Genomic DNA, 14,977 nt, shown 5'->3' with positions numbered 1-14,977 from the left:
TTTTATTAAATACGTAATACGCGCTCTGGTTGGGTAGCTTCTCAGTCATCTGCCAATAGCGTCCCTTGTATGAAATCAACTGGGCAAACCAACTGAGGAAGCATGTACCAGAAATTAAAAGACCCATTGTCTGCAGAAATCCACAAACCAGCAAAAAATCCGTGATATATATTTAAATATGCTTGCATATAAAATCCGCGATGGAGTGAAGCCGCGAAAGTCGAAGCGCGATATAGCAAGGGATTACTGTACATATAAACCAGCGGTTCTCAAACTTCTTTAGAATTTCTTGCGTGGCGGTCCCTTTAAAAATTGTTCGATGGCTCACGGTCCCTTTTATTAAAAAAAAAATCAATATTTCAAGAAAATTGGGGGTGCCAAATACTTTGCACAAGGGTGCCACATACCCACTGCGCAGCACTACATAGGTACAGGCTGCTGTGAATAAAACATTTTTTGACAATTACTTATTCAGAAAATATTACGTACATCTTAGTTATTAAATTTAAGTTAAAATTTTAATGGGATGGATGCATCTGCTTTGCATTAACCAATTGTGTTGACCACTTAATACAAAAAAAATTTTTTTAAATATGTTGTTTGTTGATTATCTGTATCCACCTTCAGACGCTCTTATTTGCTTCTAAAATATACGAAAACTGTTCGCGAGTGTTTTGATTCTATGAAAGAATCGATAATTTTTGACTATGATAAAAATAATAAGGGCTGGTTTGTGCCGAGCGATAACGGTAGGAAAACAATGCAGTGGCAGCGAATAATGGAACAGCGGATTAGTGATCAGGTCTAGGTGGTGGGGTAAAGACGGAGCTCAGTCACTTACTTCCCCTCAGATGGTAAAGGTTAATAATTATAAAAATATAAATAGTATAAATATGCAATAATTTCTCACTGTCCCACCGAAACCGCTTCGGGGACCGCGAACCCCAGTGTGAGAACCGCCAATATAAACCATTGTGAATGTGATTTTGCATCAGCCTACAGTATATTTGTTATATTAAACTACCTTCATGTTTTGATTTTCCCTTATATTTTTTAAAACTTTATTTTACCTGTAAATTTGTTACAGCACTGTGAGCCCATACTCGACTTTGAGATCCTGCAATGTCAAAACGCACAAAGATTTAAACTGCCCTTAACAAGGGGGTTATGGCCAAGGAATGCATTTAAGTGAGCAAAGCCTGCTCAAACAACTGTTACTCCGACCATATGATCTCACCTGACATTATTCTACCTGTACAATTATAAAGACAATTGCATGTTGAAAGCTTTGGATAATAAAAAAATTAAAAAAATACTTAAATCTACACATACAGGGCGAGTCAAAATTATGTTAACACTAAAGGGTTATTTTGATCTCGACTACACCTTTCCAGGTCGAAGGACCATTGCCATGGCCTCCACACTCCCCTGATTTGACACCCTGTGATTTCTGGTTATGGGACATGGTGAAGGAGCGCGTGGATAGCAGGAAAGTTTGAGATATCAATGACCTGAAGGACAGAAAACAGACTGTCGTTATCATCTATTCCCTGCAAAAAGTGTGTCCAGGCTTTAAATGGTATTGTAGCTCGTTGGTTTTTGTGTGTTGAAAATGGTGGCGAACAGGCCGAGACATTCCTGTAAATCATCTTGTATGTTTTGTGTTTCCGCCATTCAAATGTTAACATAATTTTGACTCACCCTGTATATAAAGCAGAAAAGCAACAGACTTGAGATGGCAAGGGTCAGCAAAAACACACTCACCCGTCGAATGAGTTCTTCAACATTGTCATGGGGGAAAGAACGAATGCCTGTGATAGCTCGGATGAGACGCTCCGACAGAGAGTATTTGCTCTGAATACTCTGCATTATGTACCACATTTTGGAACTCATAAATGCTTGTGGAACATCTCAGCTGCTGAAGAAGAGTTCTGAAAAAAAAAAAAAAAAAATGTAGTGAACTAAACACCGGGTCATAAGATAGAACAATAAATAAGCATTGTTGGAATCCAGCACATTTAGTGGCCTAAGAAAGTAAAACATCCATTGTAGCGTGTTGACTGTCAACAAGAAGGACAAATAAATCCTTTAAAATTCTGTGCAAGTGCAAGAACACTAGCACATACAAAGTGGACTGACTGGGAAATCAATGCTTTAAATCCCTTTGTATTTTGTACAAAATAACACAATCAAATGTTAACTCACAGAACGTATACAAGACCTTCCTGCATAGGCGTGGAAGTACACCCAAAACAATGCAACAAGCCCATGTTACTGCATAGGAGCGAATATGCAATGGCATTGTGCACTGCTCTGCCAATCTGACATGCACTGAATATTCAGACCTCTTCACCTTCTGCACACTTCATTCCACTGTAGATTTACATTTTAAATGGTTAAAGTTTACATTTGTGTCCATCAGTCTATACTCAATAACCCATAATGACAAAGTGAAAACCTGCTTTCCGGAAGGTCTGCAAATTTATTAAAAATCAAAAACTGAAATTTCTCATTCATGGAACTATTAAGGCCCTTAAACTCAGTACTTTGTAGAAGCCCCTTTGGCAGCAATGCCAGCTTTCTCTACAAATTTTGCACGCCTGGATTAGGGTAGTTAAACCTCCATAGAACATGTGTGGAAGGTGGCCATTTACAGACGCTTCCCATCCAGTCTTGTGGATCTTGCGAGGATCTGCCAGGAAGAATGAGATCAACTACCCTAATCCAGGCGTGCAAGATGGGAAGCGTCTGTAAATGGCCACCTTCCACACATGTTCTATGGAGGTTTAACACTAGAATTACCAGAGCCTACAAAAAAACTCGTAGATCCGTCCCCACCTTAAATCGCTTCTTAAATCCATTCGCACCTCTCCGCCATCATCTTTTGTCTTCCAAACGTGCAGATAAAGACAAGCTGCAAACAGCTGACTATTCAATCCCCCCACCGACTTAGAACTTCTCTCAGCTCATGTCTTGATTGATTATCTGGGAGTGAAGTGGAGTTTTGGAGTGGAAATAATAGATCGTTATTTGGAACACACACATTTCATGTGTGTTCCGTTTCTACAGTAATCTGTGTGAACACATTGTTAAAACAGAAACATTTTTCATATTCTAATAGTAAATGACAAAATGTAGGCATAAACTATATAAAGTCCAAATATCAAAGAAACACTTTCACGAAATGGTACAAATATAATTTTATTCAAAAATATAACTGCAGAAAAAAAAAAGCTGCCTTAGTGTGCGACATTGACACTCATTTACTACGACTGCTGCCGTGGCGTAACAGTATCAGTTGCTGACTGGGAATCAAAAGGTCACGACTTCAATCCTGCACGATTCCCTTTTGAGAAGTGAACTGCTCTTATTTTTACTATTTTAAAATAAAAAGATACATTTGATTTCAGTCTGTAACAGCCGGTGTAATTTATGATATTTGTAAAGGTTAGCTTTGTTTTTATTTTTTTTTTAATTCACTTTCCATTCTCTCAGTCGCGTTCAGGATCCTTCCCTACCCCATCTGACACTGCTGTTTTCACATAAAGACGCGCTATAGCTCTGCAGTGTATCACGATATATACGACCGCGTGTTTTTTCCCCCCCAATCTTGCCAGTCCCCACATGTTGCCGTATGCTGTTTCTTTTGTACTCCAGGACATGCAGAGGAAAGCATAGTAAAGAGCAGTAACTTCAGCGCTATATGCAATCATCAGACACTCCCCATCCGACACTGCTGGTTTCACATAAAGACGCGCTATAACTCACCCAAGGAGCGCCCTTCCTACATTTACGACATGTGTACTTGTTACAGTGTACACACCTCTCTGTGCTATGGTTCCTATTTCACTGAACAAGCACCTGTAATTTGCAGCTCTATTCATTATCTCAAAACAAATACATGTAACATTTTGAAGAAATCATTTTATGACGCGAATAATACCAATCAGAAAACATTGAAGTAATGCAATATTATTTGAAAACGAACAGCGTCAGATTGGGTGTGAGTTATACTGGCGCTGTTACTTAGAGTCGGATCAGAAGCTGAATAAGCTCCTATTCTGACTAAGTAAAAAAGCATGAATTAATCAACAGAAATAACCGCGATCGACATTTTAAACTTAATGATTTACAGTGCATACCAATTTATAAATTTTATGTCTGTTTGAGGCTACAAAGAAAAAAAAAAAAACACTTCCTCCCCAGCGGGAAATCAAACTCGGGTCTCTACGGCGCGGCAGGGCTGCTGTGCTCTGAGTCAGCAAATCTCAGCGTTACGCCACGGAAGGTGTTGCGACATCCTTGAACCTTTTGTGAAAGTGTTTATTTGATGTTTGGCCGTCAGGCTTCACACATTCTATAGTTTATGCCTACATTTTGTAACATTTATTACTAAAATATGAAAAAGTTTCTGTTTTAACAATGTAGTTACACAGATTACTGTAGAAACGGAACACGTATGAAATGCGTGTGTTCCAAATAACGATCTATTATTTCCACTCTAAAACTCCAGTTCAGTCACTCCCAGATAATCAAACAAGGCATGAGCTGGGAAAACTTCATGAACGTTTTGCATTGGTGGGGGATGGAATAGCCGGCTTTTTGCGGCTCGTCTTAAATCGGCACATTTAGAAGACAAAAGAGAGGTGAGAACAGGTTTTAAGGTGGGCCGGATCTACGAGTTTTTTCCGTAGACTCTGGTAATTCTAGTGTTAAGTCTGGACCTTGGTTGGACCACTAAGACACATGCCCACTCCAGCGTCATCTTGGCTTTGGTTCATTTTTGTCCCAGTCTGACGGGGTGTGCACTATGCAACAGGTTTTCTTCAAAGACCTCTCTGTACTTGGTTGCATTCATCGGACCCTCAGTTCTGAGCAAATCTCCCTGTCCCTGCACACCCCCCTACTGCATGATGCTGCCATCACCGTAGGAATGGGATTAGGCAGGTGATAAGCAGAGTCTGGCCTTCACTAGACATACTGCTTGGAGTTCTGCCAAAGGAATTTACTTTTTTGTCTCATCAGACCAGAGGATCTTTCTCCTCATGCTCTCAAAGTACAAGCCATTTGTTATACTCCACTCAGGAGTGGCTTCCGTCAACCTACTCTGCCATACATGCCTGACAGGTGGAGTGCTGCTGCAATGGTTGCAGGTCTCTCATCTCGGCAGAAATTTGGTCACCTACATCAGGGGTGTCCAACTCCGGTCCTGGAGGGCCGCAGTGGCTGCAGGTTTTCATTCTTACCATCTTTTTCATTAGCGACCCGTTTTTGCTGCTAATTACTTCTTTTAATTAACTTGACTCTGGCCCTTTAGTTGTTTGTTTTTCCTTAATTAGCAGCCAAACAATAATGAGACACAAAACAAGCCATCAAATGAGCAGCTCACCTATACCCATCACACAATATCTGAAAATAAAGAGAGGTGATGGTCTCAGTAAGGCTGATCTCTCAGGTCACCAAAACATTTTGACATCAAAAAACAGAAGATCAACAGTTTTGGAAACGTCTGCTGTGTAAGAATGAGAGCAGCAACATCCATCCATCCATCCATTATCCAACCCGCTGAATCCGAATACAGGGTCACGGGGGTCTGCTGGAGCCAATCCCAGCCAACACAGGGCACAAGGCAGGGAATCAATCCTGGGCAGGGTGCCAACCCACCGCAGGACACACACAAACACACCCACACACCAAGCACACACTAGGGCCAATTTAGAATCACAATCCACCTAACCTGCATGTCTTTGGACTGTGGGAGGAAACCGGAGCGCCCGGAGGAAACCCACGCAGACACGGGGAGAACATGCAAACTCCACGCAGGGAGGACCCGGGAAGCAAACCCAGGTCTCCTAACTGCGAGGCAGCAGTGCCACCCACTGCGCCACCGTGCCGCCCTAAGCCATGAAATTAAATAACGGGGTTAATTAACAGCAAGAACTCAGCTTCTCATAAGAGATTGGTTGGAGTGAAATTTGTTGGTGTTTGAAGCCCCAGTTTAGCTGGTCATCTGTCGGCTCGTTTCACATCTCATTTCTGTTTTGCTGCGATTTAATAAAGTATCAATCCAGAGGACTGAATCCTTCTAACTGGGCTATTAAAATGATGAGAAAAAAGTGAATCAGCAATGAAAACTGGTCACTGATTAGGAAAAGGGTTAGAATGAAAACCTGTAGCCACTGCGGCCCTCCAGGCTTGGAGTTTGACACCCATGACCTACATGATGAAGGCTCCTCTTGCTCAGTTATTCAGTTTGGCCAACTCTATGATGAGTCCTGGTGGTTCCAAACATCTTCCATTCCACAATGCTTCTGGAAAAACTCAAAGGTTTACAAATTGTTTCACCTCCTTGCCCTGATTTACACCCCGTCACAAATGTGATCATGGAGGTCTACAGAGAGGTTCTTATACTTGATGTGTTGCCGTTCATCCTGACATGCAGTGTGAATTGTGCGACCTTCTACACACTGGTACACATGTGCCATCGTAAAGGACAGTTCAGTTTGTGTGTTGTTGACACATCATAAGGAGAATTAAAGCAAACAGAAGGCACCTGAGCACAACTGGAGTGTCACAGCAAAGGGTCTGAATACATACATATATAAAGGAGAGATTTCAGTCTGATTTTTAATAAATACGCACACCTTTCTGAAAACATTTTCCCTTTGTTATTATGGGTTATTAAGAGCAGACTGATAAGAAAAACTGGCAAATTTATCAAATTAAATCAACAACAGAATAACTTGTAAAGAAAGTAAACAGGTCTGAATACTTCCCGAAGTCACTGCACAAGTACATAAGAAAATCGGACAAACGAGAGGAGACCATTCAGTCTATCAAGCTCGTTTGTTTAGTTAACAGCTAAGCGGTCTCAGAGGTTGTCATGGCTCGGTAGTTTGTTCCTGAATCCCACAACCCCTTGCGTAAAGAAGTGTTTCCTGCCTTCAGCCCTAAATGCACTTCACCCTTAATTTCTACTGGTGTCCGATTGTGATTCACCATTAAGTCGAAATAAATTCCACTGGACCTCAAAGCTACAGGTTAATGGTCAGCAGCTGCTTGGTATGATGGGAAGCAAGGGCAGAAGAAGTTTAATTAAATACCTTCAAGGAAAACAAGGGGTCGTCCAGGATGAAAAACACGCTGAACTTTGCCCTGGCAAAAACCATTGTGAGGCTTGCATTACGCAAATATCCCAAAAAGGTGGTAGCATCCTTCACAACAGTCCTAGGACTCCAACCTTCACTTCAATTTATTCCAATGTGGAAGGCACTTCCCATGGAAGACATAACACATGTCTAATACAAAGACAAACATGTTTGCCCTCTTTAAAAATTGGTAGCCATTTGGCTAAACAGGTCCTTAAAGTACACAAGTTACATTTAACAAAAACTCCTTGTAAACATTCAAAACAGAAAGCACTGATGCCAACCCAAGCAAAACTGGACCCCCAAATTGTAGGTGGTACCACGCATTTACTTCACAGATAAAGAGTTGACAGAAATCTTACAATAAGGCTGAAACTCCATCACACGTCACATTAAACTTCAAGCTCGGGTTAAGTCTGAGAAGATTCTCCAGAACCATCTGAAAACGAACTTACCCACAATACCAAGTGCAATATTTGCATATATTATTAGTAATAGCCAGCAGTTCAGCATACTTTGCTTTTAGTGGATGTCTGCATGAAGCATCGCCAGCTCTGAAACACAAGCTTCGTAATTCAGGAGGCTGGGTAGTCGATTGACTTTCTACAAGATAAACACTGCAAACATGGTGGACCACTGACTGAAATGCTCACAAGAAAAGAAAGTCTAAGGAGATATGTGAACATCTGTAGAATAGTATGATTACTAAGAAAGAGGTCCACAGAGCATGTAGACAAAAAAAATCCTGACCTACATTTCAAATAACCATAAAAAAGAAACAGTAAAAAAAGGGGAAAGATATTTGTGAAGCTGGAAAAAATAAGACATGCAGTTTCAGCGCACTGGACACGGTCCATTACAAGGGTAAATGTTCAACCACAAACAAACTCAAATAAAGAGACACTTCTGAAGTGAGGGATTTTAAAAGTGTATCAAGGAGGAACCCTAAACATCCATCAACCCCCACCCCCCTTTGACAGGAACTCCTGCAGACCCCTTACGCTCCTAACATCTTATTGTCAAAGATAACATCTTCAAGTTTTTAGTCTTCATTGGATTGGTAAGGTGGACTTGACTGAAATTTGCATAAAGTAGCTATCCCATCAGGCTTTTCTTACACTACCAGCAAGCCTGCGACTCTCGAAAGAATCGCAAACCCAAGAATGGCAATCACTTTCTGTTCCCTCCGATACTTGGAGGGATGAAATATCATGGAGGGTGGGTGCGTCCTGGGAAAGTTCATTTGATTAAATAAACATATTTGTACTAAAGCGGTTTCTTTTTGGAGCTGTGACTCCGTTGTAGGCGCCTTTGTTTATTGTTTTTAGCCATGCAGTCTCGTTTTTGTGTTTCTATGGCTGTGTCGTCAGCGAGAAGTCGTTTGCTGACGGTGGCGGATTCGCGTGCTGAAGTGGCCATGGCGGCGGATCCGGGCATGGAGGGCTACATTACTAAACGAACGTGGTATATGCGGTGGTGTGGGCGGTCGCGTTCGGGCGGCTGTACAACCTGGCGTGCACGCTTCACCTCAGGTTTAGTTTACAGGTCGTAGCCATGGTAAAGTTTTCATTTAATTAAATAAACATATTTGTACTAAAGCGGTTTCTTTGTGTGGGCACCTTCGTTCATTCTTTTTATCCATACGGGCTCGTTTACAGGTCATAGGCATACGGGCTTGTGTTTGTATTTAGATGAGCTCTTTCATTGTGGAGCCGTGACGTCTTTGCTTCTGGTGTGTCTGAAGCGTGTCGTAGGAGCCTCCGTGTATTGTGTTTATCTATGCGGTCTCGTCTTTGTTGTTCTGTGGCTGTGTCGTTAGGTAGAAGTCGTTTACTGTTAGGAAGCACACTCCAACCTATACACACTGACTGGTGGCACAGTGGATTATTCGTTTTGGAGCTGTGCCTCTCTTGCATGTAGTGTTTCAGAAACGCGTTGTAGGCGCCTTTGAGCTCTGTGTTGTTGGAGCCGTGACTTCTTTGCGTCCACTATTTCAGAGGTGCATTGTAGGCGCCTTCGTTCATTTTGTTTATCCATACGGGCTCATTTTTTGTATTTCCGTTACTTGAGGTGTTTCGTTTTGGAGCCGTGACTTCTTCACTTGTGGTGTTTGTGAAGCGCGTGGTAGGTGCCTCCGTTTATTGTCTGTATCCATGCAGTCTCGTTTTTGTTTCTCTGTTACTGAATTACCGTTATGTGATTCAAACATGCCACACAGACTGCTGGCACATACATACTACTGACTCTGGGAGGCCGCTTGCGTGTGACTGTGGGTTGTGGTGTTTGGGCGCCACCTACTGACTCTGGGAAGCCGCTGCGTTTGACTCTGGGGCGCCGCAGCGCACTGCGCATGCGTATTGGTGCATCCGTGCATAAATTAAAACTGTGGTTTAGTAATATAGATTCATGAAGAACACTATACAAAGATGATCAGGAATACTGGCTCAGAGCCTCTGCACAAGTTTCCAACAATAATGCGATTGACAGAAAACATTAAACTACACACCATTTACATGGATGAACACACAGCAAAGCCAAACATATTTCAACCCGATTAACAATAATTAATCATGACAAAGTTCATTAACTTTTAAACTGAGAAAAGGCCAGTTAACAGTGAAAAAAGGTGTGTGTGTGTGTGTGTGGGGTTCGGGGCATGATGGATGGACTGTTGGAAACTAAAACAATAACTGTTTACACCGTATATACTCGCAGATAAGTTCTCCCACGGATAAGTTGGGACTTGATTTTATTGTATAATTTCTGGTATTTTATAATGCCGGCTGTATAAGTCGAATGTGGAAAACTCACACTATTGGTAAGAGATTATGATATGCTAACGCCTGCCCACCTGAGAGAGTCACCACGGAGCACACAGCCCTTTATTTCTACGTGGGTGCGGCAATGTGCTGAATCAGCGTCTGTCTCTCTCTATTGTGCCTACGTGACCACGCGGTAATAACCAAATTATTCTGAAGCGATGTTTGTGTTTTTTGTGTCTCACACATCCACTAAACAGGATCATCTCCAAACAGAGGAGCAGCTTCAGCGACAGACTGCTGTCACCGTCCTGCTCCACGGACAGACTGAGGAGATCGTTACTCCCCCAAACTATGCGACTCTTCAATTCCACCCGGGGGGTCTGTTGGGGGTTAAACGTTAACATTATTCAAAGTTATTGTCTGTTTTTACCTGCATTGTTATCAATCTTTAATTTAATATTGTTTTTTGTATCAGTAAGCTGCTGCTGGAGTATGTGAATTTCCCCTTGGGATTAATAAAGTATCTAGCAATCTTATCATAAGAGCATCCTTTATCTACGATGGAGTGTTCCATCAGTAGAAAATACGAAGCTGGTTTTAAATTAAAAGTCGTTGAAGTGGCAAAAAAAATTGGTAACTGTGCTGCTGCAATAAAAGATTGGAGATTGTGTGAGATTGCAGGAGGCAAGAATATGTAAAAAAAATAAATAAGTACAGTAATCCCTCGCTACTTCGCGGTTCACTTTTCGCGGATTCACGACTTTGCGGATTTTATATGTAAGCATATCTAAATATATAACGCGGATTTTTCGCTGCTTCGCGGGTTTCTGCGGACAATGGGTCTTTTTACTTCTGGTATTTGCTTCCTCAGTTGGTTTGCCCAGTTGATTTCATACAAGAGATGCTATTGGCGGATGGCTGAGAAGCTACCCAATCAGAGCACGCAGTTAAGTTCCTGTGAACTGCTGATTGGCTCAGCGACGGAGTGCTGCATTAACCAGGAAGTCTCATCTCACTCATTCAGCATTAACGTGCTGTTGCTACTGCATTCAGGGGATTATCACCTTCATCGTCATCATTTTTACTGCGCAGCATATTCATCACCATCATCACGTCATATATAACTACGTGTACTTCGCTATACAGTAAGTGTAAACTTATCTACCGATTTCATATTGCTTAGCAGTTGTCCCTGTTATTAATAGAGTAAAGGGTGGGTTGTAAACAATACAGGGAGGGTTTAAAAACGTCCAAATACAAGTTAAATAATTAAATAAATACGGTGTCCCTACTTCGCGGAAATTCAGTTATCGCGGTCAGCCTTGGAACCTATCTCCCGCGATAAGTGAGGGATTACTGTATCGCAATTTCGAACGGGCGTATAAGTCGGGTCTAATTTTATGATCGATTTTTTGGGGTTTCAAGACCTGACTTATATGCGAGTATATACAGTAGTTTTGTTGCTTGTAATTAGAACAAGATTGTGTTAAGTTTTGTGCAACTTTTTTTTTATTCATGTTAAAAGATGCATAAACACATTATTTTAATATGCTTAAACTTGTTGGGTAGGTCAATAAATTGTCCATACTTTTGTGATAGTTTTTTTTTTTTTTTTGGGTTGGCTGTACACCTTTCCCCGCACACATGTGGACATAATGGGGGTCTGTGGTCACGTCATAGTGGTGACGTTTCAACCTTGATCAGCTTGATCTACAACAATATTTTTTTTTTTTCCTATAGCACATTTTAATATAAACAATGAGCTCAAAATGCTTTCCAACATGTCCAAAAAATAGTTACAAGAAGAAAAAAAAATTACATTTAGGCAACAATAATAACAACAACAACATTTATTTATATAGCACATTTTCATACAAAAAGTAGCTCAAAGTGCTTTACATAATGAAGAAAAGAAAAATAAAAGACAAAATAACAAATTAAAATAAGACAATATTAGTTAACATAGAAAAGGAGTAAGGTCCGATGGCCAGGGTGGACAGAAAAAACAAAAAAACAACTCCAGAAAGCTGGAGAAAAAAAATTAAATCTGCAGGGGTTCCAGGCCACGAGACCGCCCAGCCCTCTGGGCATTCTACCTAACATAAATGAAATAGTCCTCTTTGTAGTTAGGGTTCTCACGGAGTCACTTGATGCTGATGGTCATACAGACTTCTGGTTTTTAATCCATCCATCATTTTTGGAACATCATAATCTATACTAATAAAAGGCAAAGCCCTCACTGACTCACTCATCACTCACTCTCCAACTTCCCGTGTAGGTAGAAGGCTGAAATTTGTCAGGCTCATTCCTTACAGCTTACTTACAAAAGTTACACAGGTTTCATTTCAAATTCTACACGTAACGGTCGACAACGTCCGCCATGTTAAACTTTCTTATTTGTGGCCCCATCTTCACAAAATTTGATAGGCGGCTTCCCTGCGCTAACCAAAACCGATGTATATACTTATTTCGGTGGTATGACACCACTGTCGGCCGCCATATTGAACTTTCCAACGGTCTTTGTTACTTAATGGGCCCATCTTCAAGAAATTTGGTACGCGGGTTCCCAACGCTAACTGAATCCTACTTACGTACATATATACGTTCATAGCCTGCAGCTCGGTCCACACTCTGAATCCTCCAGGCACTCCTGAGCATAATCTAATTTTGAAGGTTGGGGCACCAATAATGTTATTGAGAAACTTACAGCCACTGAAACTTTGTGACAGCACGAGACTTCAGGTCACGTGTCTGCAAAAGAATGTCATTGAGGCAACTATTTTTACTGGCGGTGGCTCAGGGGAGAGAGTTTTTATTCCTCGCATCCCCGTTATACCCTCTGATCTCCCATTTCAATTCAAACGCCTCCAATTTCCACTAAGGCTCTGCTTCGCAATGACAATAAGTCTCAGGGACAGACCCTACAAAAGGTTGGCATTGATTTGAGGCAAGATTGCTTTTCATATGGCCAACTATACATTGCATGCTCAAGAGTAAGCTCAGCGCACATCTTGGTCATATTACAACCGGAGGGGCGTACTGACAACGTGGTATACAAAGAGATCCTTAAATAATTATTGGTACATTTTCCCTCAGTTTATTATTTAAAACTTTAAAGCAGTACTTCGCCGCTGCGAAGTGCGGGTATTTTGCTAGTAAGGAATAAATAGTATACAAAACATAAGCAAATAATGCATACCTGCATAAGAAAGATACAGTATAGAGAGGAGAGGTTAGGAGCCCACACTGATACAGCGCATTGCCGCACCCACCACATGACAAACCAACTCAGAACCCCAGATTAGGACCCGAGTGCAGCCATGCAGCAAGTGACACCTCAGCACCACACTACTTCTGATGGAATGGAACCAGTATGAGGTTTTTTTTATGGTGGCTGGAGGGCCAATTCTGCCACCAATCCCCAGGTATTTCCCTGCAGGTTGGAGGGCCTCCATGCAGATTAACGTCATACCCAATAAGGAGCAATGGCAGGTTAAGGGCCTTACTCAAGGGCCCAATGAAGTAGAGTCACTTTTGCCGTTTATTCCGGTTGCCAGCGCAAATCCCTAGCCTCAGAGCCACCACTCTCCCCTACAGTATAGGGTGGTCCAGATCTAATTATGCAATTTTCATTACGCTATAACTTATATTATAAGTTTATTACCATAAAGACTTCACAGCACCTGCCCTGCACTTAAAATTCTTATTGTTTGCCGATAGATGGCAGCACCTGCCCTGCATTCCAAAATGGCGAGGAGACTGTTGTCAGTCAAGCAGTTGCATAATTAGATCTGGACCACCCTGTATATAATTAAGATATATGCAATTAAGAGAAGTAGGGTCCTATGAGTCCTTAAATATAGAATTTTTTTTCAAGTTTCTAAATATGGCAGTTCGATGATTCGGTCAGATTGCCAGGGTGGACAGAGAGAAAAAACAGCAGTTCCAAACAAAAAGACCACCCAGCCACACCAGACATATTGCCTAACAGAAATGTTCTGAAGTTGTTCTTTACTCTAAGGTAAACATGGCTGCTCTGCTCTCTTTGTGCCAAGGAAGACAACTGAATAGTGATCAACTTTTTTAACATTAAAATCAAATGACATTCCATACAAGCAAGTCAAGTTTAACAAAACTAGGTTTGAAACAAATCGACTTCCACCCATCACAGAAGCCTTTCTACACAGCAAAGGGTTTACAAATGGATGGAGACACTAAGGAGGAGCAGGATGCCCTTCCACAAACACTGCTGGAGACAACGTTGAGTAAGTCCATACCAAGATTCTGACAAACTGATGAGGATTTCAGCCCTGGTACACACTATATATATATATATTTCTACAGAATATTTTCATTTATAGAATGTTGCTTTCAATGTCAGGATTAATTCAGCACTTATGCAAATTCAGTTTATTACTTGATCATTCTATAACAGACTACTATGATCAATGATGCTCCCTCTACAGCATTTGCTGAAGAGAAATAAAGGATGCAATGGACAAGTTTCCTCCTGCCTGGTTCCTGACTCAAAGAGGTCCTAGTTTGAGGACTACATTTCTTTAATATACACTCTATAGCCAAAAGTATTGGGACCACCCTCCAAATCATTGAATTCAGGCGTTCCAATCACTTCCATGGCCACAAGTGTATAAAATCAAGAACCTCAGCATGCAGACTGCTGGCTTCTACAAACATTTGTAACAGAATGGGCCACTCTCAGGAGCTCGGTGAATTCAAGCCTGGTACCCTGATAGGATGGCACCTGTGCAGTTAAGTTCATTCGTGAAATGTCCTCGCTACTAAATATTCCACAGTCAACTGTCAGTGGTTTTATAACAAAGTGGAAGCCATTGGGAGCAACAGCAACTCAACAACCAAGTGGTAGGCCACATTAGATCACAAATCACAGAGCATGCCGAGGTGTGCAGAAGTCGCCAACTTTATGCAGAGTCCATAGCTACAGACCTCCAAAAGCTCAAGAACAGTGCAGCGTAGAGAGAGAGCTTCATGGGATGAGTCTCCATGGCCGAGCAGCTGCCGCCAAGCCTGACATCACCAAGTGCGATG

General features: G+C 41.5%; 1 protein-coding gene across 1 annotated transcript in view; it reads right to left on the bottom strand.

Annotated features, from left to right (window-relative positions):
* Positions 1 to 14,977, bottom strand: part of asb8 (ankyrin repeat and SOCS box containing 8) — a 53,751-nt gene that overhangs the window by 21,430 nt on the left and 17,344 nt on the right. The window contains exon 2 of the mRNA XM_028825849.2: positions 1,765 to 1,931. Within this exon, the coding sequence (XP_028681682.1) occupies positions 1,765 to 1,893 (129 nt within the window). The 5' untranslated portion in view covers positions 1,894 to 1,931. The remainder of the gene's footprint in view (positions 1 to 1,764; positions 1,932 to 14,977) is intronic.

The sequence above is a fragment of the Erpetoichthys calabaricus genome, chromosome 3 (genome assembly GCF_900747795.2).
Source record: "Erpetoichthys calabaricus chromosome 3, fErpCal1.3, whole genome shotgun sequence".
Lineage (NCBI taxonomy): Eukaryota > Metazoa > Chordata > Cladistia > Polypteriformes > Polypteridae > Erpetoichthys > Erpetoichthys calabaricus.
Note: the sequence above shows the minus strand (reverse complement) of the source record. Positions and strands in the feature narration are given on the sequence as shown.